The sequence below is a fragment of the Phaseolus vulgaris genome, chromosome 2 (genome assembly GCF_000499845.2).
Source record: "Phaseolus vulgaris cultivar G19833 chromosome 2, P. vulgaris v2.0, whole genome shotgun sequence".
Classification (NCBI taxonomy): Eukaryota; Viridiplantae; Streptophyta; class Magnoliopsida; order Fabales; family Fabaceae; genus Phaseolus; species Phaseolus vulgaris.
The window spans coordinates 48,088,776-48,116,764 of NC_023758.2; the positions used below are offsets into that span (position 1 = coordinate 48,088,776).

Genomic DNA, 27,989 nt, shown 5'->3' on the forward strand with positions numbered 1-27,989 from the left:
TAAGGTTTATTAACAAAATGTTTATAATAATTATATAATAGACATAGATTTCAAGAATCAATTACGTTATTATTTAGTACTAATAATACCGAATGTCGAACATCGAAATCTTATTTAATCGTTAGAATGCGTTTATTTTACATTTATCATCTGAGTCTGAAGTTCACGAAAACTAAAAATAGAAAAATAAGAAAAATATAACGAAAGAAAATTATACCAAACGACTAGGAAAAAAAAATAATTATTTCCTTGATTTCAATCCTTTTTTCTTCCTTGATTTCAATCCCATTTTGAAAAGATATAAGTTTAGAAAAATAAGTGAAATTAGTCCCACAGTATTTGAGGGGGAGGGGGGAGACATTTTTGAATGCAAACTAAGAAAGCGTAATTAATTTGAGGTGAAGAAATAATAGAATTGCACGGTGCAGATATAAAAAGGTAAAGAAAGTAATGGCAATGAATTTAAAGGATCCATTCGGTCCCTTCTTCCTCCTTCAGGTTACACGTTTAGGTAGTTAACAGGTTGTGACAGCACCAAACACCAAACACCCCCCAAACAAATTACTGCACCCCAGTGTCTGCCAACATCAACAACCAAACATAAATACTTGGATAAATAAATAAATCCATTGGATTGCTCGCCCACTCATAATCATGCTAACACTGTTCCAATTATCAACTTAATTACTTTAAAACTACACTTAACTCATTATTGTTTTAAATGTTATTAGGAGTAACACAGCTGGCAGAGTACGTGTCTACACCACCAATAAATTATTTTCCTCATATTTGCGTTTTCAGATATAACAGTAACGGGGAAATTTTGAGAGTGTAAAATTGAAGTGAATAATTAAAAAACATAAACGGGGAAGAGAGAATCTGGTATGGTTTGAGCTGTTTATAGCTGTCCCTTGGATGAATTATTCGTGTCACCCTCTCTCTTTCTCTCTATAAGCCCCAGCCACCGAGTTCAAAAATCCCTTGGACAAACCCTTTTCTTTCTTCTCTCTGCATCTTTCTTAGATCTTCTTCTTCAACTTTCTTAGATCTTCTTCTTCAACAACAACAACAACACTTGGTGTGTGTGGCATGACTCATATGAGATGAAGAAGAAAGAAGCACACTCCTCCAATCTCACATTCCTCCTCTTGGTCACACTCTTCTTATGTGCCAATGGTTCCTCTCTCACGCTCACCCACCCACGCCACGTTCTCTCCTACAGGGACGAGTTTGGCGACAGAGGAGAGAATGTGAGCGTAGACCCTTCCCTTGTTTTCCAAAATAACCGTCTCAGAGACGCTTACATTGCCTTGCAAGCTTGGAAGCTAGCCATTTTATCTGATCCCCAAAACCAGACAACCGACTGGGTAGGATCCCAAGTTTGTACCTACACCGGAGTTTACTGTGCACCCGCGCTCGACAACCCCTCCATCCAAACGGTGGCCGGCATTGATCTCAACCATCGCGACATTGCCGGCTACTTACCGGAGGAGCTCGGTTTGCTCGTAGATCTTGCACTCTTCCACATCAACTCCAACAGATTCTGCGGCACTGTGCCCCACACCTTCCACAAGTTGATACTCCTCCACGAGCTGGATCTCAGTAACAACCGCTTCGCCGGGAGCTTCCCCGAGGTGGTTCTGCACCTTCCTTCGCTCAAGTTCTTGGATCTCAGGTTCAACGAATTCGAAGGAACTGTGCCCAGGGAATTGTTCGATAAAGATCTCGACGCCATTTTCATCAACGACAATCGTTTCGTCTTTGATCTTCCCGACAACTTCGGCAACTCCCCCGTGTCCGTCATCGTCCTCGCCAACAATAGGTTCCATGGCTGCATTCCGCACAGCCTCGGCAACATGTCCAACCTCAACGAGATCATTCTCATGAACAACGAATTCCGCTCCTGCTTGCCCTCCGAGATAGGCTTGTTGAAGAACCTCACGGTGTTCGACGTCAGCTTTAACCAACTTCTTGGTCCTTTACCCACGGCCGTTGGAAACGCCGTCAGCTTGGAGCAGCTCAACGTGGCCCACAACTTGCTCTCCGGTCAAATTCCTCCTAGTATTTGTATGTTGCCTCATCTCCTCAACTTCACTTACTCCTCTAACTTCTTCACCGGCGAACCTCCCGCCTGCCTCGCCTTGCCGGCGTTTGACGATAGACTCAACTGCTTGCCGGCGAGGCCCGTTCAGAGGCCTCCGGCGCAATGTCAGGCTTTCTTGTCTAAGCCTGTCGATTGTAACTCCTTTAACTGCAAATCGTTTGTTCCTTCACCAACATCACCTTCACCTGTAACTCCTTCACCTCCATCACCTGGTACACCTTCACCTATAACTCCTTCGCCGTTACCTTCGCCTTCATCGCCACCTTCACCTGTAACTCCTTCACCCCCATCACCTGGTACACCTTCACCCGGAACTCCTTCACCTCCATCACCTGGGACTCCTTCGCATCCATCACCTGGGACACCTTCACCTGTAACTCCTTCGCCTTCATCGCCTCCTTCACCTGCTACTCCTTCACCATTACCTTCACCTACAACACCTTCACCACTGCCTACACCTCCAGCGCCTGCAACACATCCTTCGCCACCGAACCCACTGGTACCTACACCTCCTTCGGAACCACCGGTGGTCGGACATTCCCCTCCACCAGGACCGGTGGCACCTTCCCCACTACCACCCGTTCATACTCCTCCTTCTCCGGTGTATTTGCCACCACCACATTCTTCCCCTGCTCCACCTGTCTACTCTCCACAACCTCCAACACCTTCACATTTGCCGCCTCCGTCATATACTCCACCTTCTCCTTCACCTTCTCCAACGCCACCCTATGTTACCCACCCTCCGCCGCCGCCGGCCCCAACCTTCTCGACACCACCACCTTCACATGATTACGGCTCATCGCCACCTCCAACACCTCATCACTCACCCTCACCTCATGCATATCCTTATTTATCACCCCCACCACCTTCTCCTGTTCATTTTCCACCTCCACCACCTTGTACAGAACTTCCTCCACCCCCTCCTCAATCAACACCTTCTCCCACACCTTACCTTCCACCACCATCCCCATCTCACACACCTTATCACCCACCACCATCCCCTTCTAACACTCCTTATCACCCATCACCATCCCATTCTCCCCCTCCCCCTCCACCGCTTCAATACAGTTCGCCGCCGCCGCCGCCGGCATCTCCGCCACCCGTTTCTCCACCGCCACCTGTTGTGTACCAAAACCCACCACCTGCCCCTGTATATGAAGGGCCATTGCCACCCATCGTTGGACTCCCATACGCATCGCCTCCACCACCACCCTTTTATTGATTCTTTTGAGGACTTTTTTCCTCTACCAGCAACAAGAGTCACGCTTTTTTTTATTTTAATGCGGCCGTTTCTTCTGTGGAGATATATCCCTCCAATGTCATGCGACTCTCGTCGCTTACGAAGGAAACTTCTTACGAGACAAGCACAAGATTTAGGGAAACAGCTTTTTGTTCTTTATATTTATCGATAAAAGAACCAAAGAAGACGTTGCGGCAAAACGGGGTTTATAAGAGGAGAAATTCTCTCTCCTTATTAACTTGAATTGTTATGAATATTGCAGTTGAGAAATAAGAATGGCAGAGAAAGTGTAGGTTGCAGAGCAAATGTATGTATAGGGATGAATGGGAGAGCTTAAGTTATGGCTGCAAAGGCAGTAGCAGTTGCGCTTTCTGCCGCCGCCGATGGTTACTACTGTATTGTTATTGTCTCTATTAAATCATACTACTTTTTTTTTATATATAAATTTTGCCAATTAAGTTGATTTTCTAAATTCGCTTTCTCTTATCTGAGTCTTAAATCTGTTGCGGTCATGAGATCATTGAATTGAATGTTTTTAATTAGACTGTCAATATCAATCTTCATTAATGAATAATGATAACGATACCATTATGTTATGAAAATTTATGCTGCTTATAACCAAACATCTTAATGATAAGCCTTTGATATAAATATTCCCTTTTCCTCCATCGCCCTTTATGCTTCTTTCTCTTCCACCATTGAGAGTGATTATGAATCTAACCTGTTTTTGTACATTCCAGCATTGTTTAAGAGCTTTCACTTTCAACTTCATTAGTGTTGGTGTTGTTTAAGAACAATGTAGCATATTGTTCTTAAGGAACAGTCCCCAATCGCCCACGGAGGCCACCATGAGAGAACACAGGTCCCAATCCAGATTCCGGTGGTGGGGCAAATAGTTAGTGAATCCCAAGAACCATTAAAGAGCTAGGGTCAATGTATTTAATGAAACAAATCCTTTCTTAAATTTGTTTGATTAAAAGAATAGGAGTATTGTTAAGGGAACAAACTCCACGTGCAAACCTTCTTGGTTTTGAGATTTGAATTCAAATTTGCACACCATCTTCAGCATTGGATCGTGAACATCAAAACTGGAAGCTCAACAACTGCCCGAAAACTCTTCTTTTTCTCATCCAAGGCATTGGGGCACTCCAATGCAACCTTGTCGGTCATCAATGGTCACTCTGTGTCTATTTCCTGAGGCTATCTGTTGCTTTTCCTTTTAAAGTTTTATAATCAAGTTACGAAAAAAATGGTAAAATTCCTACATATATGCATAATAGTCAAGTAATAAAATCAAAGTCATGCATCAGTTGCATGTGTTTGGGATGTGTCCAAACTGGGATCAATGCTTGCTTCTTGCCAAGTTCCTTCGGAGAATATAATTAGCACAACGTCACCCAGTTTTCACGTGAACCTTTTTCCACTTTCCATGGTGCCTTGTAGTATATCTTTGTTCCTTTGTTTTTACTTGCAGCAGAATCACGAAAATGAACAGAATAAAGCAACGTTTCCTTCAAATTAGGGAAAAGGAGAAGTGGAATCTACAAACAATGTTTGCACGTAAGAGAACAACGTGCTTACTCTGTTGGTATCTGCGCTCTAACACATACACACACATAGAAAAATAGTCCATGGATTAGTAAAAGGATTTTGGACATTCATCTAATTCCAGATTTTTATGAATGGTAAATCTTAAATTAACATTTGCTGTCACCAATATATAGGAATTCTTAAAGCACTGGATAATTTTTTGATTCAATAATTTGATCATAAATTTTACGGTTAGAAGAGAAGGTGATATGATATCAATCATTGAGATTGGATTCACTGGATCCTTTTTGGAGGACACAGCATTATTGTATTCAGTAATTAATGCATGTACCATACGATAGGTAAAACCGTGAAAAGCATTTAATAATTTGGATATGGTCTGCATAGAGAGATGAGTAGTGTGGGTCATTTTTCTGAATAACAAATAGCATAGCAAGCAATATGAAAGTTCCATACACCTTTCTAGCTTTAAACATTTTAATTGTCCCTTCGTATTGGGGTTGAGAAAGAAAACATAGAAGCATGGACCTTTTGCATAAACTTGCTAGGTACCCTTGGATTAAAGGAAATTTGGAAAAGAAACAAGGGAAGCAGGGCATATCCCACCTTCAAAGGGACAGTGGCCTTTATTGTGTGAGGGTCCCTCCGTACATAAATATTCACATGGCTTCTTGTAAGGGCTTCAGACACCCAACATGCAATCATGATAATCAAAAGATTGATGTTCCAAGTTGCCTTACTTTCCCTATTAATCTATTAATTACCTCTACTGGATCCGACATAACTACCATTCAGTTAAGCCTCTAAAACCAAACTACGGCTTTTAGTTACAGAATCACATTTTTCTTTTATAATCACGAGTTACAATCAATCTCACACTGTTAATCAACTTTTTAAGTAAACTGCTATTTTTAATTGCAATTTCATGTTTAAGTTGGTGATCAAATTTCATATACCTTGTAGCCAAGAAAAAAAGATGATTCTAGTTAGAGTATACAGCTAAATACATGAATTCCAACTCAAATTGTTATTTGTCTCATTCAATCATACATTGGTATGCTAAATTTTTGTCTTGTTTATTATTTTTTTTGGTAGTATTAAACATTATCTTGTCATTTAGACTAATTTTCATAATCATCACCTCTTTAATAAAGGAGATTAATTATTAATAGATTTTATCTCATGATAAGTATCTGAACTACTTATACCAAATAATCGGATTGAGCCCATGACAACACAGTCTCTTAACTTCAGATAAATGCCAATGAAACTAAGTATAAATTCTTTGTCCTAATAAAATTGATCAACATTTATAATCGGTATCTTCAGAAAGTTGAGTATCCATAACATCATAATACATAGAATGCAATTTTAGACTTAAGTTGGGATTGTTAGCATATAAATAAAGATGAGAATGTTTTGAAAAGTGGTTTGGTAGTTGAATCAATAAAGAAATATAGTTTAAGATAAATACAAGTATTTAATGTGTGCATAATTATTTGGACTACGTTTATATCACAAATACCTAACATTTTTCAGTCCATTCCTTTTTTCTAAGCACTAAAGATAGAAAAAAAAAATGTAGACCGGCTTATTTAATTCTTATCACGTTGGCTCAAGTAATAAAAAGAAAAGATCAAAAATAGAAAAAGGCCAACATAAGTGTTTAACGATTATTAACCACAAAAACATGGATACATTTGATGATTATCCTCGTCACTACACCGTCATTGCTATTTCTATTCCATCATTCTATCGTATTCTTATCTTATTCTATCAAATTTAAAGGGAAAAAAAAACACACAGTGCATGTGGAAAAAAATAATCACTCATCTCGGTCTACAATAAAAAGAAAAGCCATTAAAAAGCACGTCATTAATGGATCTTTGATTGGGTTGATGTTAAGCCCATTACTTTTCATCGGAGAGTATTTCTTTCTGTAACCCTACATTTTTCTTTTTGCACTTCTATATATAGAAATATCCAAATTATTCTTGACAAAAACACAGTGCATGTGGAAAAAAAATAATCACTCATCTCGGTTACAATAAAAAAAAGCCATTAATGGATCTTTGATTGGGTTGATGTCAAGCCCATTACTTTTCATCGGAGGGTATTTCTTTCTGTAACCCTACATTTTTCTTTTTGCACTTCTATATTTTTTGAAATATCCAAATTATTCTTAACAATTTTGAGTGATTTTAGGATAAAGGGTATTTTGTAAGCTAAAAATGTTTCTATAGTAGAAAATCCAAAAGGACAAAAAAAACCATTTTAAAATATTATTTTTTAAACACATTTTTTTAACTTCCAGATGATAAATAAAAAATTCATAAAATGTGTTCAGAAAATATTTGACAAACAGAAATCTAGAACTCATTTTTAAAATGGGTAAAACAGTATTTTTAGAAAATGATGAGGTGTAGGGAGAAGTTTGTTGTGGTACACGAAGAAATTACAAATCCTGGACATGAATCAATATGGGCTTGATGGATAACTGGTGAGCCTGTTATGTATCCATATGAGAATTTCACTCGCTAGTATTTTGACATAAAACCATAACACACATGTGTTCTTCACAAAAGAAAATAAAAATAATAATAAAAATAAAAATACAAAATGCAAAAAATTGCAAAATATTTTTGTCCACCTAACTTCTTAGAGTGGTGATATGCTAACACCACAAACAATAAAAACATCCACTTCACAAACTAATAAAATAATATTTTAATTATATCTAATTTATTTTTTAATTTTAAATATTATTATATTATTATAATATGGTGTCAAATATATGTTTTTACTTGTGAAAGAAATATTTTCCAACCATAAAAAACTTTTCCAACTTCTTAATGTTCTCTCTTCTTCATTCACACTTATAAAAAGGATAAAAACTCAACTTTATTATTGTTTCAATTTAGGGTTTTATTTTTGAAAAAATCTAAGAGGCCTAGTCAAAGTATTCAAAAAGTAAGTTTGTCCTTATTGTAGGTTTATGTCAGGGTTTTTATCCACTTTTGTACAATGCGAGTAGTTTTTGTTAATCGTATGATCTATTTTAAATTTATATTAAATTAATTTGAGATATAAGATTTTTTAATTTGACATATTAAATATAAAAATCAAATGTACAAATAAAATATAAAATGTGAGAAACTGAAAAAATATACAACTAATGATAAAAATTGTAATTTAAAATTGTTGAGAGAATTTTTTCACCAAAATACAATAAAAAAATAGTATATATGTAGAGAGAACATAGAAAGTATAAATTGAGTGAGTACATACAGAGAAAACGATTTTATTTTAAAATTAGAAGTATATTCTACTCTATAATATATATAAAAAAATATTGTAGCTTTTCTAATTTAAAATTAAATTAAATAATCACGAGAAGATAATATAAATGTTAGAGAAATGAATATTTTATTCTATCAAATTATGCTTATACACTCATAACACAATATTATCCTAATCTAAATGTCTTTATAAAAAGTTATACCTTTCGACCACAGTGACCCGTCATAATCACAAAATAATTTTTCTCATGACAGAAACGATAATAATTGAAGAGTCTTTATTAAAATATGTTAATTAGAAAGAATGTTTATTTTAATTATAACATTTATAATTTTCTTAATAACTCAGAGGTTAATTATGTGCATGATTAAAGAATATTTAAGATATTTTATTAATCTTTGTTTTGTTCTTATTTGATCGAAAATAGAAAAAAGGGAAAGGCAAAACACTCAGAAAAAGTATTCTTGGTTAAGTGATTTTTCTTTTTATCTTTTTCTTCTTTTGTTAGAAAGTGGTTTTCCCTTTTAAGATCATATCCATCTTTTAATGAAAGGGATGGAAAAAACACCCAAAACCCAAAATCAAATAAGATTAAACACAAATCTATCTACAAAATAACTTTTCTTACTTGAAAATAACTTATCATACAATAAAGAGTACCACAATATCTCCTAAATTTCTAGAATATACAAAAATTATATGAACTGAATATAAATTTATAAATCAAAGAATTACTATTATATTCACTTAATATAAAATTCATATTCCTATGTTAATTAAAAATGTAAATTTCTAAAGCTCGTACATGATAAGGAAAGAAAAAAAAAATCAATTATATACAAAAGCAAAAAACTTATCCGAATTAAGATTCTCATACTCCTTATCACATTTTATACAGCACGATTTGATCCTAAAAATAATAGATAAATAAAAAGCTTTAAAACAATGTAGATAATGTATAATTTAAAATAATTTGTTGTGATAAACAACAAATATTTTAAATATATTTGTTTCAAAAGACATTTTTTTAAAGTTTAAAATTATTGAAGTCCAATAAACCTGTGAATCATTTCCTCAACTTGACAACACGTACTAATTATGAGTTTGCACATTTGTTGTCCTTCGAATGTCTTTGCTTTATTTATTTATAAATAATTTTCCTTTTTAAAATTGTGGAAAATAAGCTGGTTAAATGACAAAGTGTTTTGTTTTTCACCTTTTTTTCTTCATTATTCAATTACAGTCAATAACGTGTGTTTGATTTGCTATTTTTATTGCTTAATTGTTTGCAGTGAAATAATAATTAAATTTAGTTGGAAAACGTGTCTCATGACAATGCATTAGGCATAAACAAACAGGTACTAATATCTTAAAACAAGAAAGTAAACATATATTTCACATTCCAATAAACTAATATTTTAATTATATTTAATTTATTTTTTTATGTTAAAAAATAGATTTTAAGTCTAACTCAATCCCATAAAACCGGCTCATGAGGTGAGGTTTGCACCCACTTATATACAATGAAATGTCCTGATCTCTAGTCGATGTGGAATCTCCAACACACCTCTTACGCTGAGGTTACCAACTCGTGCGTGAAGATATGTGTTATGGGTAGTCCGATAACGGTCCGATAACGGGTGACCTGATAAGTCCAACAAATACTAGTTATAATTGACTCGAAAGGACTCTGATACCATGTTAATTGCATATAATAATTGCATATAATTTTATAATTATTATTTCCTTAATATTTTAATTTATAAGTTTATGTGTTTTATTTTTTTTTATGTTAAAGAAATCTTTTCCCAAACAAAAGGTAACAATAACCTTATCAAAGATATCACTATCAACACACACAAGAAGAAATAAACAAAAACTAAATTATTCATGCTGAAAATCATAAATTTTACTAATAACCAAGTATAATCTAAACGGATATATATCCTTAAGTCAATTTCAACATTAAAAATATTATTATAAGATATTGTCCCTTTTAAAACTATATAAATTGTATCAAAATTTTCTCAAATCTCACATATATCTTACTTCATAAAGCTGGTTGATGAAAAAAAAACATAAAAGACAAACTCAACTACCTTTCAAACATGTATGGTGCCAACAACTATTTAAAGGGCATTATTGCTGAAAATCATGGTCGTAAGCATGAAACCATACTCTAAACATAAAAGGTCTTCTTCCTACACCCATTTAATGTCTTCGTACATATTTGTGACATGATTCTGAATTATGATCTTCAAACCACCAACCCCATTTCATCCCATAAATGTTTGCTCTGTGTTTTGTAATAATTGCACAGCTATAAACAATGATTAGACTTAAATAGTTATAATTAAAATGATTCAACATTTTCTTTAAACTTAAAGAAGCTAAACTAGCTTAAATAATGGTTCCCACGTTTGGATCTTTCAATTTTTGTTCAAAGATAAAGGTCAAACAATATCTGCTGAAATAAATACAAGGGAGAGGCTTTGACATTTGTCCCTTACATACTTATAACTCATCTCTATTTATAAGAGCTTTTTAAAAAACTATTTATCATTTTGTAAAAGCTTTTGTATTTTAATTGAATAATGTAATATTGATTTTTTATTCTAGAATAATTTTAATTAAATATTAAAAATATATCTAAATTCACATGAACAAAATATATCTAAATTGATTTCGCTTTTAGAATTATTGTTCATTCAATTAAATATTAAGGGTTTTAGAGGGAGGGATGAAGATCATTTAAAATATTTTAATTGTAATGACTAAACATCACCACTAATGTCTTTAGTGTAACACTATAAAGATAAATTTGTATTTTAAAACTAATTCCTTCTCATGTGAATCAAAGAAGAAAAAATATTACATCTCTCTCTCCATTGAAATCTCTTCCATCTTTCTTCAATTGCTTAATAAAAAAAATTCAAAATTTAATATTTTTAACTTTAAGTACAAGAGGAGAGAGAAAATATTTAGGTTTTGTAAAATGCATTTTCTTTGGATGAGGGCAAAGATGTGGCTCTCATGGGGTACAATGGATGAATAGAAGAGAAATGTAATACAATCCTGATTATAAGTAACCCGTTGATGTCATTGCAAATTTAAGAAAGAGACAAAACATTATATTTTAAAAGAAAAACTCACGAAGAAATTGATTTTTTAAGAACTACTATATCAAATTTACTAATGATCGGTATCAAAAAAATTTATAGTTTTTAGATTTTTGTTTAAATAGGATATCAAATATTTTGGATTTTTATTTATTTAAAATTTGGAATATTTTAGGAATTTAATATATTTTTAATTTTTATTTAAATATAGGATTTGTATATATTTGGAATTTTAAATATCTTTGAAATTTTATATATTTTAGTTTTTTTTATAGATAGGACATTAAATATTTAAGATTTCTATTTATTCAAGATTTTGAATATTTTAAAATTTATATATATTTAAGATTTTTATTTAAATAGGACATTAAATATTATGATTTGTATTTATTTAGGATTTTGAAAATTTTAAGAATTTATATATTTTAGATTTTTATTTAAATAGAACATTAAAATTTTTGATATGTATTTATGTGGAATTTTGAATAGTTTAGGAATTTTATTGAATATAACCTTAAATAATTTAGGATTTGTATTTATTTGAGATTTTGAATATTTTAGAAATTTTATATATTTCATATTTTAATTTAAGTAGGATATTAAATAATTTAATATTTGTATTTATTTAAGATTTTAAATAATTTAGAATTTATATTTATTTTAGATTTTGAATAATTTTGAGGTTTATTTATTTTATATTTTTATATAAATAGAACATTAAATGATTTAAGATTTATATTTATTTAAGATTTTTGAATATTTCAAAAATTTTATGTATTTAAAATCTCTATTTAAATAGGACATTAAATAATTTAGAAATTATATTTATTTAAAATCTTGAATAATTTAGAAATTTATTTATTTTTATGTTTTTATTTAAGTAAGACATTCAATAATTTAGGATTTGTATTTATTTTAGATCTTAAATAATTTTAAAATTCTATTTATTTCAGATTTTTATTTAAATAGGACATTAAATAATTTATGATTTGTATTTATTTAAAAATTTAAATATTTTAGAAATTTTATATATTTTAGATAATTATTAAATAGAACTTTAAATAATTTTTTTGAGAATCATAAATATGTTCGGAAAGTTTCACATAATCCGTATTTTTTTATGAATTTTATTCTCACATTACAAAAATAATATTTTAAATAAAAACAATTATTATTATAAAATAAAATAAAATAAATTTTCAACAATTTTTAAATTAATTTTACATTTATCAATTAAAAAAATACAATTTTAAATCACAGTCTTAAACTTTTTCTATAATTTTTTATTTATTTATCTTAATCCAAATATTTACGATTTCTTCACATTTTTTCTTAAAATAATCTCAAATCCACTTTCACATACTCACTAAATAAAATTCGTCAACTATTTTGGAAAGTAATACAAATACCACAATGGTCAATGCTACTAGAATCGATAAGGAAAATACTGCATCATCATCAACCTATTCACACCACATCATTCAAACGTGTCTACAACTTCTCAATCTTATAGTGTTAACGATAGAAAAAAATTAATCTCATTTATTTAACTTTAAACCATCTGAATAAGGAAACAGGTGTATAAGCGCTTCTGTCAAATAATTTTAATTATTTAAAATATCAAGCACATTTTATATTCACTAAACTTTATAAATTTATATTTTCATGTTTTAAAGTTATTTACTCAACCAATAGTCAACACCCACGATATTATTCTATTCATATTCATACGATCCACCGAATTAAGGAGACATTTTTTGTCTGATTAATTTTGATGTACCCAAACTATGCTTTCAACATTGGGTTTCGAGAAATGCGTTTGGAAATATATTATTACATTACAATTTGGACGCAATATTAACACGTATCGTGTTTAATTTTAAAAAATATTTGAATTTATGATAATTTATAGTAATAATTTTAACAAAGGAAAAAATATATTAATTTTTTAAAAACTTAAATTTATTGTATAAATTTTTATTATAATTAAAAAAAATCATTTTAAATATATTTATACACATAAATATTTATTAAGATTTATATGCTTACGTATTGAGATATTTAGAAGAGTGAGTTAGAAATAGGTACTAAAAAATAGAAATAAAATGAATCCTTGAAAGAAACACCAACCTGTAATCCGTTGCGGAAGGAAAGAGAAGGCTAAACGGCGGGAAAAAAGAGTAAAAGCGGCGAAAAGGAAACAAAAACTACCAAACCAAAAGCAACCAAACTCTCTCATCTCATCTTTAAATTATTTTTAATTTCAACAGCCAAAAGCATAACAACAACAAAAGCAAACCAAAGCAAAGCGCAATAATCACTTTCTCGTTTTTATTTTTCTTCTCTTTTTTTTTTTTAGATTTCTTCTCTCAAAAGAGAGAAACCGAAAACTAGAACAGAAATAGCGAATGAAATCGAGATTCTACAAGAAACAGTGTTTCAGTGTTAGCTCGTAACTAGATCTGCGTCCTCTGTCATTGTTCTGATTTCTTCTTCTTCTCTCTCAGGTATCTGCATTTCTCCATTGCTTAGATTCCTCGTTTTTGCATTCCGTTTCTCAGTTCCAGTTACAACTTGCAAGCCTTCAATTACTTCTTTCAGGATTCAATAGTTTTTTCTATGTGCATGATAATGTGAATGTTGCCGCTCAAGAATAGAAAACACTGTTTCTCGCTCTGTTTTTGTCACAATTTTGTGGCTGTGTTTTTGCTGGATCACGTTTATGTCATTGATGTTCATTTTCTTCGATCTTCTATCTCGTATAATTTGTAGGCATTTCCTTTCCGTGTAGAATCTGCAGAATGCTTATGCGTGATCGTTGGTTTTGGTGTTTGTTAGAAATTTAGGAAAGAAAATTGAACCAAGTTTAGACGCTTACTTCGAGGTAAAGGAAAAACGAATCACTGCAGTGCACTCAACTGCTTCAAATAATTAAAAAATAAAACTCTAGCACTGATAATTGAGTTTTTTTTAAAAAAAAGTTTTAATTTCTCATCCTGATATTTTAATTTTTTTTAAATACTTATTGTGTTTTTGGTGTGTTTTAAGATATACGTTTGCTTCTTTAGAGGATATTCTTATAGTGCGTTTTTGTTGAGAAGATAACTAGGACATTGAAGTCGGTTTTGAGTTATTAATTCAGGTTGATGCGTTTTTTTTACGTAACGCAATCTCGTCATGCTCATTATTTAGGCAAGTGCTTGTTATTGGGCCATCCAGTTTAGTAGTATGCTTAGTATTATTTTCAGGGGTGGAGAGAGAGTTATCACTACTGTTGTTCACTTTATTATTGATAGATATAGAGAGATGAGAAATTATAGTGCAAGATATTTGGGATACGATTTAAACTGTCGGAATTAGAATTTATTTTCCGATGATTGGTAGGTAATTGTTGGCCGAAAAATGGAATGACAGGCAGGACAAGTGAAATCAAATGACTATCACTATTCACTGCCAAAGAGAAAAAACAAAACCATAAGTTAAACCGAGAAAGCTGCCCAAACCTCTCTCAAGATTTAAGTTGTTGTTCTATTATTTCATTTAAGGATCAGTTAAAATAGTAATGGAGCTCCAATGACAAAGATGAGTCTTTTTCTGAAAAATAATACAGTACAGGGAATGGAATAGAAGATCGTAAAGGAGACTCCCATTTCTTCTGTGACCCATTCATGTTCTGGGTAGCAATTTTGTGTAGAAGAGATGGAAGCTGGGGGAAGCAACAGTGGTAACGAGAGGCGTATCATATCCAAGGATTCTTCATGGTTTAGTCAATTCAGAAATGCATCCAATCCATGGATGGCAAGATATGTCTATGCGTTGGTTTTTCTTGTGTCAAATCTTTTAGCATGGGCTGCCCGGGACTATGGTCGTGGTGCTTTAACAGAAATGAAGAGTAAGATTTCTTAAATCCTCAAAGTGATAGAATTTTCACATCCATAACATTTAGTTTTTCTAATGCTTCTTTTAGATCCAGGGCTTATTTTTAAATTTTCTATTTATTTTATATAAATTGAAATAGTTTTCTTTTTAATAATGCCTATTGGTTCCCTTAAGATTCACCATTTTAACCTGCAAACTCTGAATGCATGCATTATTTTATAAACATCCATAACATGTAATGAAAAATATTCAGAAATGCACAATGTTTTTTTTTATGGGCACAGAAATATACAATGTACTTTGCTAATACTCAATATGTTATAGGATCAAAGTGAGATAAGCAAGCATTAATAAATTCAGAACAGAAAAAAAGACTTATTTATCTTTTTATCTTAGTAATTAAATATTAGCAAATCACTCAATTTAGTCGAGAGAAATTGTTGAGCACACACCTCGTGTACACTTTGAGGACGATTGAGACCATTTTTCCCCATCTAAAGCTGTTTCCGTTTAAACATATTATTTTCATTTTCATGTGATGGCTTAAAATCTAATATATTGAACCTACAGGATTAAAAGGATGCAATGGTGGGAAAGACTGTTTGGATGCTGAAGGTGTTTTACGAGTGAGCTTAGGTTGCTTTGTATCCTTTCCAATTATACGCATGAACATGTTTGGTAAAGGCTTTGTAGAAAAGAAATGGGTAGTAATTTGATTAATCAATGGTTTATGTTTGTTTATGCTGGGTGGAAAAAAGTAAACTAGAAAATTGATGAATTGACACAGACTTATGTCATAACTATGTAACTTAACCTTAGGCCAACGAAGTAGTCCTTTACTATTTGAATGAATCTTATCCCGAGTTCAGATATTTTTTATCATAATGTTTTTGTCAACTGCTCGCACTTCTAAACTGAACAATGTGAGAGATACATGGCACTCTGGATGGTGGTCAGTCAAGATTGCTCTCTGGGTCGTCATGACTATCATCCCATTTTTACTCCCTTCTGAATTTATTCAGATTTACGGTTAGTGAGTTGTATTTCTATCAAGCCTCCTAGAATTAGTTCATTCTCTGAAACATCAAAATGTAGTTATTATAAGCTTGTCATTCCTCTCATACAATTCTTTTGGCAGGGGAGGTGGCTCATTTTGGTGCAGGGTACATTTTTAACCTCTTAAAAATAATGTAGTCATGCCATTCTTTTTAAACTCATCTTTGAATATTCAAAATATTGCTGTATTATTTTTTCAGGGTTTTCCTTCTTATCCAACTAATAAGCATTATCAGCTTCATTACATGGCTGAATGATTTCTGCGAGTCAGAAAAGTTTGCAGCAAGATGGTAAGATTTTATCAGTTAAAGAGAAACGCATGCTTTCCTGAGTACGAACAATAGGCGTGAGAAAACTGTAGCTATATAACTTTCCGTACCTTTTTTTTTGTTTAACGCTTCAGCAAGGCATGCGCAGTAGTTTTCGGATGTTGAATAATTGATTATTGTGCTTATATAGAGACAACAAGAAAAAGAAAATCTTGATTTTCTAAATCCTTATCAACTTTTAATTAGCATTAAGGAACCCAAGAGTCTAGAGTGGGATAACCAGTTATTGTTTGATCGATTGTGTTCTAGCATATCCAGTTACCTTAGCAATTTAGCAACGAGCTCTCTTGTGTAGCCAGAAGTTGGGCAACAAATCGAAAATTGTGCTTGGGCAATTTATCCTCATTCGACTTACAAACAAGTTGATTACTTTATTTAAAATAATATCAGGGATAAGATTCCATATTCCGTAAATGTTTGTGTGCATTAATCATCAATTATCATGCAGCCGAATCCATGTGATGTTGTTTGCAACGACTGCATATGTTGTCTGTTTGATGGGGATCATTTTGATGTACATTTGGTATGCACCAAAGCCATCTTGCCTCCTCAACATTTTCTTCATTAGCTGGACCCTAGTACTTCTCCAACTTATGACAAGTGTGTCTCTGCACCCAAAAGTAAGATTTTCCTTGCTCAATTCACTTCATCATACAATATTTGATGTGGAATTTCTAACTACTTCTGCAATAGGTTGATGCTGGCATTCTAACTCCAGGCCTGATGGGACTTTACGTTGTCTTCCTTTGTTGGTGCGCGATTAGAAGGCAAGTCTACCCATCTTTGCTTGATAGTTTTGGATTAGTATCGATGTTGCTGTTCAAGCATTTAGCTTCTATTGTTTAGTGTACACTAGTATTATCTCCCAAAGAAGGCATGGGAGGAGCAGTATTAAAAAAGAAAGGCGTCTAATATCCATGCCTTTTAATTCCTATTCATTTAAGCTTATGCAACCCCTCTTATCTTCTCGTTTTATTTCTATTGGTTTTCAGCTTTAGAATATTTTTGTATGCAGTGAACCTGCAGGAGGAAACTGCATCAGGAAGTCTGACTCTGCAACAAAAACAGACTGGCTAAGCATCATTGTAAATATGTTTCTACTTCTATTATTTTTTTTAGGGTAATATATAGCCATGCTTGCTTCATTGAAATTTGAATAGTCAAATGAGTTAGAATATATCTTTAATCTATAATCTATAAGTTTTATCCACATTTCATATATACATCTTTCCATTTAATTTAATAAAAGCCAGGAAAAATTAATACTATTCCCAGAAAATATTAACCACTGTTTCGTCTATTATGAAAATATTTAAACTCGTTTAAAGACGAAATATTATCATATCTTCTTTTTGATGCTTGATAATTACTTTTTAAACCTCGTAAATCTATAACCCCAATCACTTTTTAATTATGGGTTGGTTGACCTATATTTCGATGGCTTTGTCGACAGAGCTTTGTTGTTGCAGTACTAGCAATCGTTATTGCGACATTTTCAACTGGCATAGACTCCGAATGCTTCCAGGTTAATCACAAACTCTAAGTTTACCTTGATTTTTTAACATTATATTCTCAATACACATCTGACAGATCCCTGCAGCTCAAGAAGGACAATACACCACCAGCAGAGGATGATGTACCTTATGGCTATGGCTTCTTCCATTTTGTTTTTGCCACAGGAGCAATGTATTTTGCTATGCTATTGATTGGGTGGAACACTCATCATTCTATGAGAAAGTATGGGTCTCCTCTTCTCCTGTAGTTGTTCCATATCATTTTTACCTGCATCTTTCTGGGTTTTCTTGTTTTTCTTTGTCCCGAGAGAAAAAGTGAAGCGCAAACAAAGGAATTGAATTTTAAGTTGATAATCGGCAGATAATCATATTCATATCAGAAATACCATAGAACCCAACAAATGTGGTTCGCGTTAAATTTTAGAGGTTTCTTATTTGCATGACGCTGTCATTCTGGACCTGACACACTTAAAGTTTTAATTTGAATCTTCTAAAGTGAGATAGTGCACTTTAGAAGATAAAATGCACTATATAACAAATTGTTTAAATCTTAACCGTTATTTTTAATTAAAAAATTATAGTTTGATTCTGTAAATCTTATAAAAGTGTATTTCCTTCAGTTTAGAGGAACTAACAAGCTAATATAACACAATCAGCCAGCACTCACTCGAATATGTTTTTACTTACCGTCATAGTTTTTCAGTTTTTCATCGCCCTCATACATGTTATAGCTATTTCATAAGATGTAATAATACCTTTATTCTTCTTCTGCAGATGGACAATTGATGTGGGTTGGACCAGCACCTGGGTAAAAATAGTAAATGAATGGTTGGCAGTCTGCGTATACTGTAAGTATTTTTAGTAAAAACCTCTGGTCTGGCCTGAAGTTCTGAATTTTGGCTAAACATAATAGAAGTCTCAAACTCATACAAACATTGTTTTGTCTATAACTCTATTCGTATTATTCTTGAACAATTGAGGCTCAACGAAACAATACTTGTGTCTTTTTTTGACAGTGTGGATGCTGATAGGCCCAATCATATGGAGTATCAGACATAATGATTCTACTTGAGAACGTCCGAAACATAAACCATTCTAGTTTTGATTTTTTTTTTTTCTTCTAGAATTAAGATCTTCAGATAGTTCCATATCTCAGATGTACATGCTGTGGACTCCTCCAGCAGCTTTCAGATAGGAAAAAAAATTGCAATTGCAAAATCAGGGAAATTCTCTGGCAGAAACCATTATTTTCCAGTGGGCACTAGACAGAAGCGATGGATCTGGCATCAATGCACATATGCTGGTTTGATTTGTTCAATTTATTTAGGGTTTAGACTTTTCTCTTGTTCAATATATTACCAAGGGATTGGACTGAAATCACCAGTCCCGACTTTTGTTTCACTTGATGCCCATCAATCAAAGCCTGACACGTGGATTAATTTTTTTTTAAAAATATTTTTTATTATTTTGTGTCACACCTTGTAGTTGTTTGAATATTATTGGATTAGTAAACATTTTCCTCACAAACAGTAATCAACTAACAACTTCCCCTCAACTATTTATCACTTCTATTATTTATTAACTGAATAATTTTTTTTATAACTAACCACTTCGCCTCAACAATTTATTACCTCTACAATAACTGAATAAAATATATAATCATTTATTTATTTCCAATATCATTAAAAAAATTCAAAAGGATATAATTTTGTTATTATGATATAATGAAATACACTAAAATCATATTTTAAATTATACTATCTAGAATCCAAAATATAGTTCTGGATCACATAATTTAAATTTCATAATTAAAAAAATGTTCTGAATTATACCATATGAAATCCTAGTTCAAATCATACTTCTGAATATGATATAATTTTGAAAAGTCGTTCCAAATTACCTAAATTAAAATAATAATTACAAACTTCTCAAAACAACTAATCTGGATTGTATTACTCAACCAACTATTATGGAACTTATTCAAAACATGCAACCAAAATATTTTCAACATATTTAAAAAAAGTAAAGTTTTTTATTGTAGTAAATACATTATAATAAGGGTATAGGAAAAGAAAGTATATGACTGCAAGAAGAAAACTTTATACATAGTCAATAAGTGACTTTTATGAAGCATAAAATTTAAGATTATGAAGTTGCAGCGATAATGTAAAAGAAAAAAAAAACCACAACGACGTATAAAGATTTCAATAAACAGAGGTATACAACTCAAACTTGAAAATTATTTAACAGGGAGATTTCTCGTACCTCAACGAATAGAACGACCTTACAAAAATTATGTGATTACAAAATAATACAATACAGGAAAATATGAAAAATAATATTAGGAGCACCTTTATCTCCAGAGGCAGACTTTGCCTTCATCTTTCCTGTAACAAATAACAAATTTACAAGGCCAAGTGCAAATATTTTAATTTGAACCAAGGGCCGTGTGCTGACTGACCATAAATCTTTCCATATGCTCGAATGTTTCGTTTTGATCGACAAACGACAGAAACTTCAACTATATTTGTACAGGGTGCAGCAAATTGATGCATGACTTAAAAAAGAGTGCAAGAAGACAAAAACTTATGATCATCCGAAAGGGTTTCCTCCTGCCTGGAAGGTGTTTGGGGTAACAGCAGTTGACAACCTACTACCACTCAGCTTCTGATCTGGATTTGAGAAGCCAAAAGCAGTTTCCTCAGTAGTAAAATTCCCAAATCCTTGATGCCTACATATTCAGTTATAGATCTTAAGTGGAAAGGAAAGTAATGGCTAACCACAACCGACAAATTGTCTCTTGCCAGATTACATCACAAATAACATTAAACTCGTTCGCAGTATTCACACCAATACTTGTAGCAGCACATTCAAGAAACAGAAGCTGAGGACCGAGAAAATGCAATGTTATAATGAGTGTTTATTAATTAATACAGGGTTAACTTCATTATTCCAACATGGAACATTTTACGAATTATTGGACCCAACAAATATTTCCAAGAGAAAAGAAATAACTACAGAAACCCATGCAAAACAGTAAATATTCAAAAGACGAGAGAATAATTAGTTACCTTGGCATTGGAATGTTAGTGGCCATTTGTTGTCCCATGTATGCCCCTGAGATTTTAACATGGTTAGGGATACAGATAAAGAGCCAATTGCCCTGGGATGAAGTAGCTGATTGAGGAAATAGTACCTGGTCCAATTTCGGGTGCAAGAGTTTGTGCTTGAAGAGGCGGCACTGATACATATGATGATGAGGACGGATTCCAGGCAAGAGATGGATTACCCATGTTTGAAGAGTGCATTGTTGCTGAAGGTATTGCCAAAGCACCTTGCAGAGATGACATGGAAGGAAACTGTAACCAAGACACAAATGTTAAAGCATCAACCCAAATGAACAATTAATTGGTGACTTAATGTAATAGAAAATCAGCATATCAAGCTTCAATTTTCCAGCTTTTCCAAAGCCGGGTGATCAGAGAAGGAAAATATAGTCAAACAAATTCATGAGCACCTCAAAGAGATGCAAACTAAAGTAATGTAATTAAAGATGAAAATATACATTGAGTTAATAATAACTCTAATGGATAAATACAACCCACGTTAAATATTAAAGATTTAACACAACACTCTCGCATGTTATACAGAAAATAGGACCAATGGTGTATACTGTATTACTAGGAATATTACGCACTAGCATATCAATGAAAGTCACATACTGTTGGGGCTTGAACTGGAGTAGGTTCGTTATTGACATCAAATGGATTTTTTGATTTTGATGCTTGTGGAAAACTTGGAATGGGCTGTAACAGAGGGAAGAAATTTATGAGATATGATCATACTATTATGCTAGCCAATAGAAACAGTTTATGATAAAGTTGCAAACTCATAAATTGGACTGTAACAGTACCACTGCATTATTGTATGGAATTGAGATACCCATGCTAGGCGGTAGACCCATTTGCCAACCTGGGACTGGAGCAGGGAAGGATGAATATTTAACTGTGAATAGATCCTGCAGAAATCACAACTACTCCCTTAAGGTAAATAAATAATAGACACACAAAATAATCTGCATGCATAGATGTGTAGATAATTAAGTAAAGAAATCATAATTATTACTTTGATCTATAGAAATCAATCAGAATCATATAACTCGATTTAGTGTAATTAGGATCTGATTTTATTTCATTCTGTTTTTAGATTAACTTTATAGGAAAAAAATCCTTCCTGATATTCAATGAAATTCTTCTAAGACATTCAGGCAGATCCTTCCTTAATATTCAAGCCTAGATTACTGTACAGAATTAATTTTCTCTTCCTATTTATTATTCCCCTTTGTATCAATTTCAATATTCACTTTTCCACTAGATGTTTCATGGAGTAAAATATGAAGTGAAGAATACCTCTGGAAGTTCACTTCTTCCACTTGGTTTCATGTCTACTGTAGACGATTGAAAAACAACACTGGATTTAGCCTCAATGGCAGACTTTGGGACAACGTGTGACACATGGGGCATTGATGTGTTTGGATACCCTTGCACCAATGGTACAGAAGGTATAGTCCAGGGCTGCAAGAAATTTCTCAGATAGGCTGAACAAATACCACATCTTAATTAATAGAAAGAACATTTGAGAAATTTACACAATAAGACAAACCTGATTATTCAAAGCTCCACCAACTGGTGGTGTAGCTTGTTGAATAGAAGGCTGACTAGTGACAGCAGCGAACAAAGGTTGCTGTTGCTGTTGCTGATACTGCAAACTAGCCCACTGTCCTGCATTGTTCAGAGTCGATGATGTCATCAATCCAAAAGATGTTACTGAAGCACCACTGGGTGGGAATGTTGAGAAGCTGCTAGCAATTGTACCTCCAGTAGCAGCAGCAGTAAGAGTTGATCCCGTCACAGGTCCTGCAGGAGAAAAGATGAGTCATTGAATATTAACAATCTTGTCATTAACCTCCCAGGAATAGGTGTTGCAACATGGGGATCACCTTGGACTTGGGAAACTTGAGAAGGTAAAGATACTGGTACTGTCAATTGAGTAAGCACAGATTCAAGCGGAATAACGTTAGAAGGACCATGAGCCGTTTTTGCCTCAGGAGCAGAATCAAAAGAGGCCCAATTATTATCATTGGAATTTGCAGGCGTCCCAAGTTCAGCTGCTGCAGTCTGATGGGCTTGAGGAATTGCTGGAGCAACAGATGGTTCAGGATCATCATCAAAATCAATAAGGCTCTTAAGAGTCTCAGACTTAACTTCTACTGAGGTTCCATGGCTGGATTCTAAGCTACTGGAAGATGCAGTTCTCTGTAATTACAATAGTCAATTACAACAATATTTTTCCACAGGATACAAATTTTGGGACACTTAAGAGATAAAAGGGGGAGAGCAGAGGGAAGGGGGGAGATCATCCCATAAAATTCATAGTAAAAAAAGTAAATACTGAACCACATCCCTTACATAAATTAATAAGAGAAACAATAAATGAACATTTTATGTTCATGCTAACAGAAAATTGCTCATTTTACAAAAAAGATTTTGATCTAAATCAAATTCCATTCCATCATCCTATATTTACTTACCTCTAACGAACACCCTCTACTAACTAATTGTCACATCTGTCCCAATTAACTGCCCTAACTCCAAACACATGGTTGAAGCATATGGAACTCCATCAATAATACCTTTACCTGTGTGAATGTTGAGCCATTAGCAGCCAGTCCACTGTTTGTTTTGGGCGGTTCACTTATTCGAAGAGGTACTACATTTTCTCCCAAGATCTCTCTAACAGGTCGGACGGCAGGTGGGCTGGAAGAATCTGGATCCTTGGTTCGATCAGGAGAATGGCCCTCCCACTTATGATTTCCATCAGATATTTTATTATCTTCATATTTCCGTCCATCCCCAAATCTTTCTTCTCGACGCCAATCATTGACTATAGGAGGACGACCAGGACTTATCTTGTAATCACCACCATATTGCCTATTTTCTTGATCATATCCTGGACTTCTTCCACCAGGACTAGACCTGTCACTGTAACGATCCTCATAAGGAGGGCTTCTAGGTCCTCCTTTATACGTCTCTGTCCTCTTGTTTTCATAGAAATCATCCTTGACACCCTGTATAACAATGTACTAGTTAAATCAATTAAGCAAAGACGCATGCCCAACGTGGCAGACTAGCAAAACAACATGTATCTGTCTGAATGCATCAGATTCAAAAAAGTAATTTTTTAGCTGGGATATGGCTACAATGTAGCACTGGACTATCATCATTATTACTAAAAACAGATGCAGCCTATCTCAAACTTTGGAGCAAATTTAAAAAGAGAGAGAAGGTAGCTGCATTTTTTATGTACTTGGAAACCCACTATTTTGCCGCAGATATATTGCATAGTCTTTTTAATGTGTTGATAGAGCATAATGAAACATTCACGTTGTCCAATCTTCTAAAAAAATAAGAACTTGAAAAAAGCCATCCACATCACCTTCCACTTTTGTTTTGTCAACTTTCATTTTTTATTTTCAAAACTGATACTAATTACATATAAATTCTGTTTTGTTTTTTTTTCAAAAAAGGGAATTATTTTTTGTGCAATTTATTACTAGTAGTAACCGATTCCATAAATCTATGAACCCCTAAAAGAAAATTCAATAAATTTGTATCTAAATCTTTATCAAGAATTTCGTTGTTTTTGTTAGTAGGGAGGTACCAATTTCATTTTGGCTTTCAATTCGGTGTATATACGTTGTTTCCTAGTACCTTTAAAATTTGGTATTGAACTTGTGTCATGTATCAATGTTTCATGGGTTAACATGGAATTCGTGATAGACTATTTTGTATCTGCTTAAAAAGGTAAATCCAAAGAAAACAAACACTTTGGTACCTTAGCTCTTGGAGGTTTATCATTGGTCCTTTCACCACTGAATCTTCTATCCACATATACATGCTTGATGAAATCCCGCAGCTTCTCAACAAGGCTGGAACCAGAATGCAAGTCAGAATAATGCAGCCTGCAATTAACATAAGAGCTAACAAGCATATGCTTACCTGCTATCAGGCAAAGAATGAAGTTGTGGATCCCATTCTTTAAAATAGATTTCTTTTGCACGCTGAAAATATTAGATATAATGAAAAACAACCTAAGAAATTTTAACATGTGAGACTCAAGATATCTAGAGAGAGCTTAAGCGCACAAAAAGTTCACACCTGATTTCCACCTTCCTGAAGTGCACTAACTTCTAGTGCAGTAAATTTAGCCATTGAAATTGATTTTACCCGATGTGTGAATTCTCGGCTAGAAATTAAAACAAAAAGCAGTTGAGAAGAAAGGAAACTGAATTAACATTATCCTGTCTCTGCTACAACAGAGTATTTAAACAAATTACAGTTTGGATAAAACTGCCAAAGAAAAATCAGACTCTTGTAGGTGTATAATTTTTATGAACTACAATCCATCAGAAACAGCATTACAGCAACACACACAAAAAAAAAAACTAACATTCCAGCTTCATTGTATATATACAGACATTCCAGCTTCATTGTATATATACAGACATTCCAGCTTCATTGTTAGAGAGGTAGAAAAGATCACGGGGAAAACATTTAGAAAGCCTGTAAACTAACATGGCAAAACTCGACTCCATTAAAAAGGCCAACACTGGTCAGTTCAGTGGGTTTGCAAAAAACACCTTATAAAGAATATCTATTCACCAATCCTCAAAGCGAAATCATTATGACATCATTGAAAGCAGAAAGGTAGTAAGTACTTACTGTATTCCGCTACAGTTTATGCATACAAACGTCCAGAAATTTGTGCATACATATTGTGGTCCCTAACAACCGAGAAAGAAAAAAGGTATCAATAAAACCACCTTTTCTCAAATATTAACATCAAATTCAACAATTTCCTAGATAGGTCCAGAGAATGCAATCAGAACAACAATATTAAAGTTGATACAGAAAACCCGTCTCATGTATCAAAGTCTAAAACTGACAATAAACATGCCCAATAAAAGCATCCTATCTATCTTATAACCAAATTTATCACCATTTGAGATTCCTTTTTTGCTTAGAATCCAGAGATTATTGATAGGTACTGCATACTGTTATGATCCACGACAATATTAATGGGGAACAGCCATGACCTTAGATAAATCTGGTCGCATCTATTGTTTCCCCACAACATCTTTATAATAATTATAGACACATTTTGCAAAATCTTTTGTCTATACTCAATAATAATGAAGGCAGAACAAGCTTGTAAATTATTTGAAAGTTCCTTGATTAATAATGAAAATCCAAAAATGAAAATATTATTACCGAATAAAGCCTCACATGAAAAGATTACAATATCTAACTCTACTATTTTTCAATAATTGCAGTACGAAAGTTAAATGAAAAACTACTTAATATTGTTGACATGCCATACACATCATACAATTTGTGCCATCCACTCTAGCATTTTCAAATACAATAAGAAATTGTGTGTAATGCATGTATCTGCTAATCGTTGTACAGCAGAAAGCAAAAAGTTTTCGCTCTCACATTTTCTCCACCATAATGTAACATGTGCAATGATTTGACAGTTAAACGAACCAAAAACTCATTGCTCCAATGCATTCCTTCTGTCCGACCATTTTGCTTCCGTTTAGCTAGCAATCTATTTCAAGTGGCTTTCCCATAATAACAGAGTCCAGGTAAATCTAAAATTAATGACCTTGGGCCACTCACACAAGTTCACACCGAAATTCTTAGGTGTTTGAACAGTAAGAGAAATTATTACATTACCATTGAATGTAGATCATATCAATGTCCCTCACCTTAACTATACTTTGAATGTTTTAAATTGATGTATACATTCCACGATACAAAGTAAGAAAAAGCACTAGCAAAAAGATCACCTAACAATTACTCAATCCGGTAATAATTATCAAGAGACGGAGGGGAAAAAAATCCTACCAAACTGTTACAGTTAATACATCTCCGATTCGGTGTGAGTTTGAGAAGACCTCGAATTATTCGTTCATTTTTCTCATCCTCCTTCAGTCGACTAGCCATCTTCACTTCTGTTGCACGCATCACAGGATATACAACATAAACATCAATTACTCACGAAAATAAACAAAATCCAATTAAGCGAATTCAGATTGCTCCAAAAGCTACAAAGCAACAAACTAAAAAACTTGTCATGCTTTCATCCAAAATCACGATCATCCGCCTTAGACGCGTCTAGAATGTTCCAGAACAAAAACGAAAACAATAATCTAGAACATTCCATTCCTTAGGCAACAATTTTCGCAGCAACCGAACGGCGGAGAGTGTAAAGAGGACGAAAAACAAACGATAATGCAAAAACAGTAGATCTGAGAATGAAGGAGTCGCCTAGAAGAGCAAAGCGCTGAAGTGAGGAAGCTTGTGAAGTGAAAAGTGTTTGAAAACCCTAAAAGTTGAAGAAAGAGAAAGGAAGAGGAGAGAAAAAAAGAAATGAATGAAATGAGAAGTAGTGACCTGAATTTGCTGCAGAAGAAGAATCAGTTGAGTCTTCAACTTCAGCACCTTACAGCGTTCAAAGGAGTAAGAGAGAGCGAGCGAGCGAGAGAGAGATCTTTCTGAATTGAGAAATCAGTTACAGGTTTGTACAGAATTGAGAGATTTGGGAAAACAGCAAGAAAAGAAAAGAAACCGAGAGAACAGAGAGGAAAAAGGAAGGAATGATCGGAAAAAAGTTTGCTATACTTTTTAAAGTTTAATTTTAATTTTTTAGGACAGCCTCCAGCTGTGTGAAGGTTGAATTTATTTTACGTGTGTTTTTAATTTGTTAGAACAGTCTTCAGATTGGTCATACATGGCGACTCTAACTTCCATTACATGCTTGACCAGCACATTC

General features: G+C 33.2%; 3 protein-coding genes across 6 annotated transcripts; 2 read left to right on the forward strand and 1 right to left on the reverse strand.

The window, feature by feature from the left end:
* Nucleotides 1-660: 660 nt before the first annotated feature.
* Nucleotides 661-3,816, forward strand: LOC137812885 (leucine-rich repeat extensin-like protein 4). Its single transcript, XM_068615122.1, has one exon. The coding sequence runs from the start codon at nucleotides 1,104-1,106 to the stop codon at nucleotides 3,324-3,326; it is 2,223 nt and encodes a 740-aa protein (XP_068471223.1). The 5' UTR covers nucleotides 661-1,103; the 3' UTR covers nucleotides 3,327-3,816.
* A 9,776-nt stretch (nucleotides 3,817-13,592) lies between these two features.
* LOC137812886 (uncharacterized) lies at nucleotides 13,593-19,619 on the forward strand. 3 transcript variants are annotated; one of them, XM_068615123.1, is made up of 13 exons: nucleotides 13,593-13,821; nucleotides 14,925-15,206; nucleotides 15,764-15,837; nucleotides 16,063-16,222; nucleotides 16,332-16,356; nucleotides 16,450-16,539; nucleotides 17,027-17,198; nucleotides 17,272-17,345; nucleotides 17,594-17,663; nucleotides 18,032-18,103; nucleotides 18,179-18,315; nucleotides 18,867-18,940; nucleotides 19,109-19,619. In XM_068615123.1, the coding sequence occupies exons 2-13, from the start codon at nucleotides 15,014-15,016 to the stop codon at nucleotides 19,162-19,164; spliced, it is 1,197 nt and encodes a 398-aa protein (XP_068471224.1). In that variant the 5' UTR covers nucleotides 13,593-13,821; nucleotides 14,925-15,013; the 3' UTR covers nucleotides 19,165-19,619. The 3 variants fall into 3 exon arrangements, 2 of the variants coding, with proteins under 2 accessions (XP_068471224.1, XP_068471225.1); XM_068615124.1 differs by having other exon boundaries at nucleotides 13,601-13,821; nucleotides 14,699-15,206; XR_011081293.1 differs by lacking the exon at nucleotides 19,109-19,619 and having other exon boundaries at nucleotides 13,640-13,821; nucleotides 18,169-18,315.
* A 693-nt stretch (nucleotides 19,620-20,312) lies between these two features.
* Nucleotides 20,313-27,976, reverse strand: LOC137812888 (probable ADP-ribosylation factor GTPase-activating protein AGD14). Of its 2 annotated transcripts, XM_068615126.1 has the most exons (16): nucleotides 27,611-27,976; nucleotides 27,062-27,168; nucleotides 25,874-25,935; nucleotides 25,310-25,397; nucleotides 25,151-25,212; nucleotides 24,987-25,080; nucleotides 23,791-24,219; nucleotides 23,092-23,407; nucleotides 22,967-23,008; nucleotides 22,755-22,873; nucleotides 22,502-22,666; nucleotides 22,006-22,110; nucleotides 21,815-21,898; nucleotides 21,289-21,451; nucleotides 21,164-21,209; nucleotides 20,313-20,823 (listed from the first exon to the last, which is right to left on the reverse strand). In XM_068615126.1, exons 2-16 carry the CDS (start codon nucleotides 27,158-27,160, stop codon nucleotides 20,685-20,687), a joined length of 2,013 nt encoding a protein of 670 aa, XP_068471227.1. In that variant the 5' UTR covers nucleotides 27,161-27,168; nucleotides 27,611-27,976; the 3' UTR covers nucleotides 20,313-20,684. The 2 variants fall into 2 exon arrangements, with proteins under 2 accessions (XP_068471227.1, XP_068471226.1); XM_068615125.1 differs by having other exon boundaries at nucleotides 22,755-23,008; nucleotides 27,611-27,972.
* Between the last annotated feature and the right edge of the window lie 13 nt (nucleotides 27,977-27,989).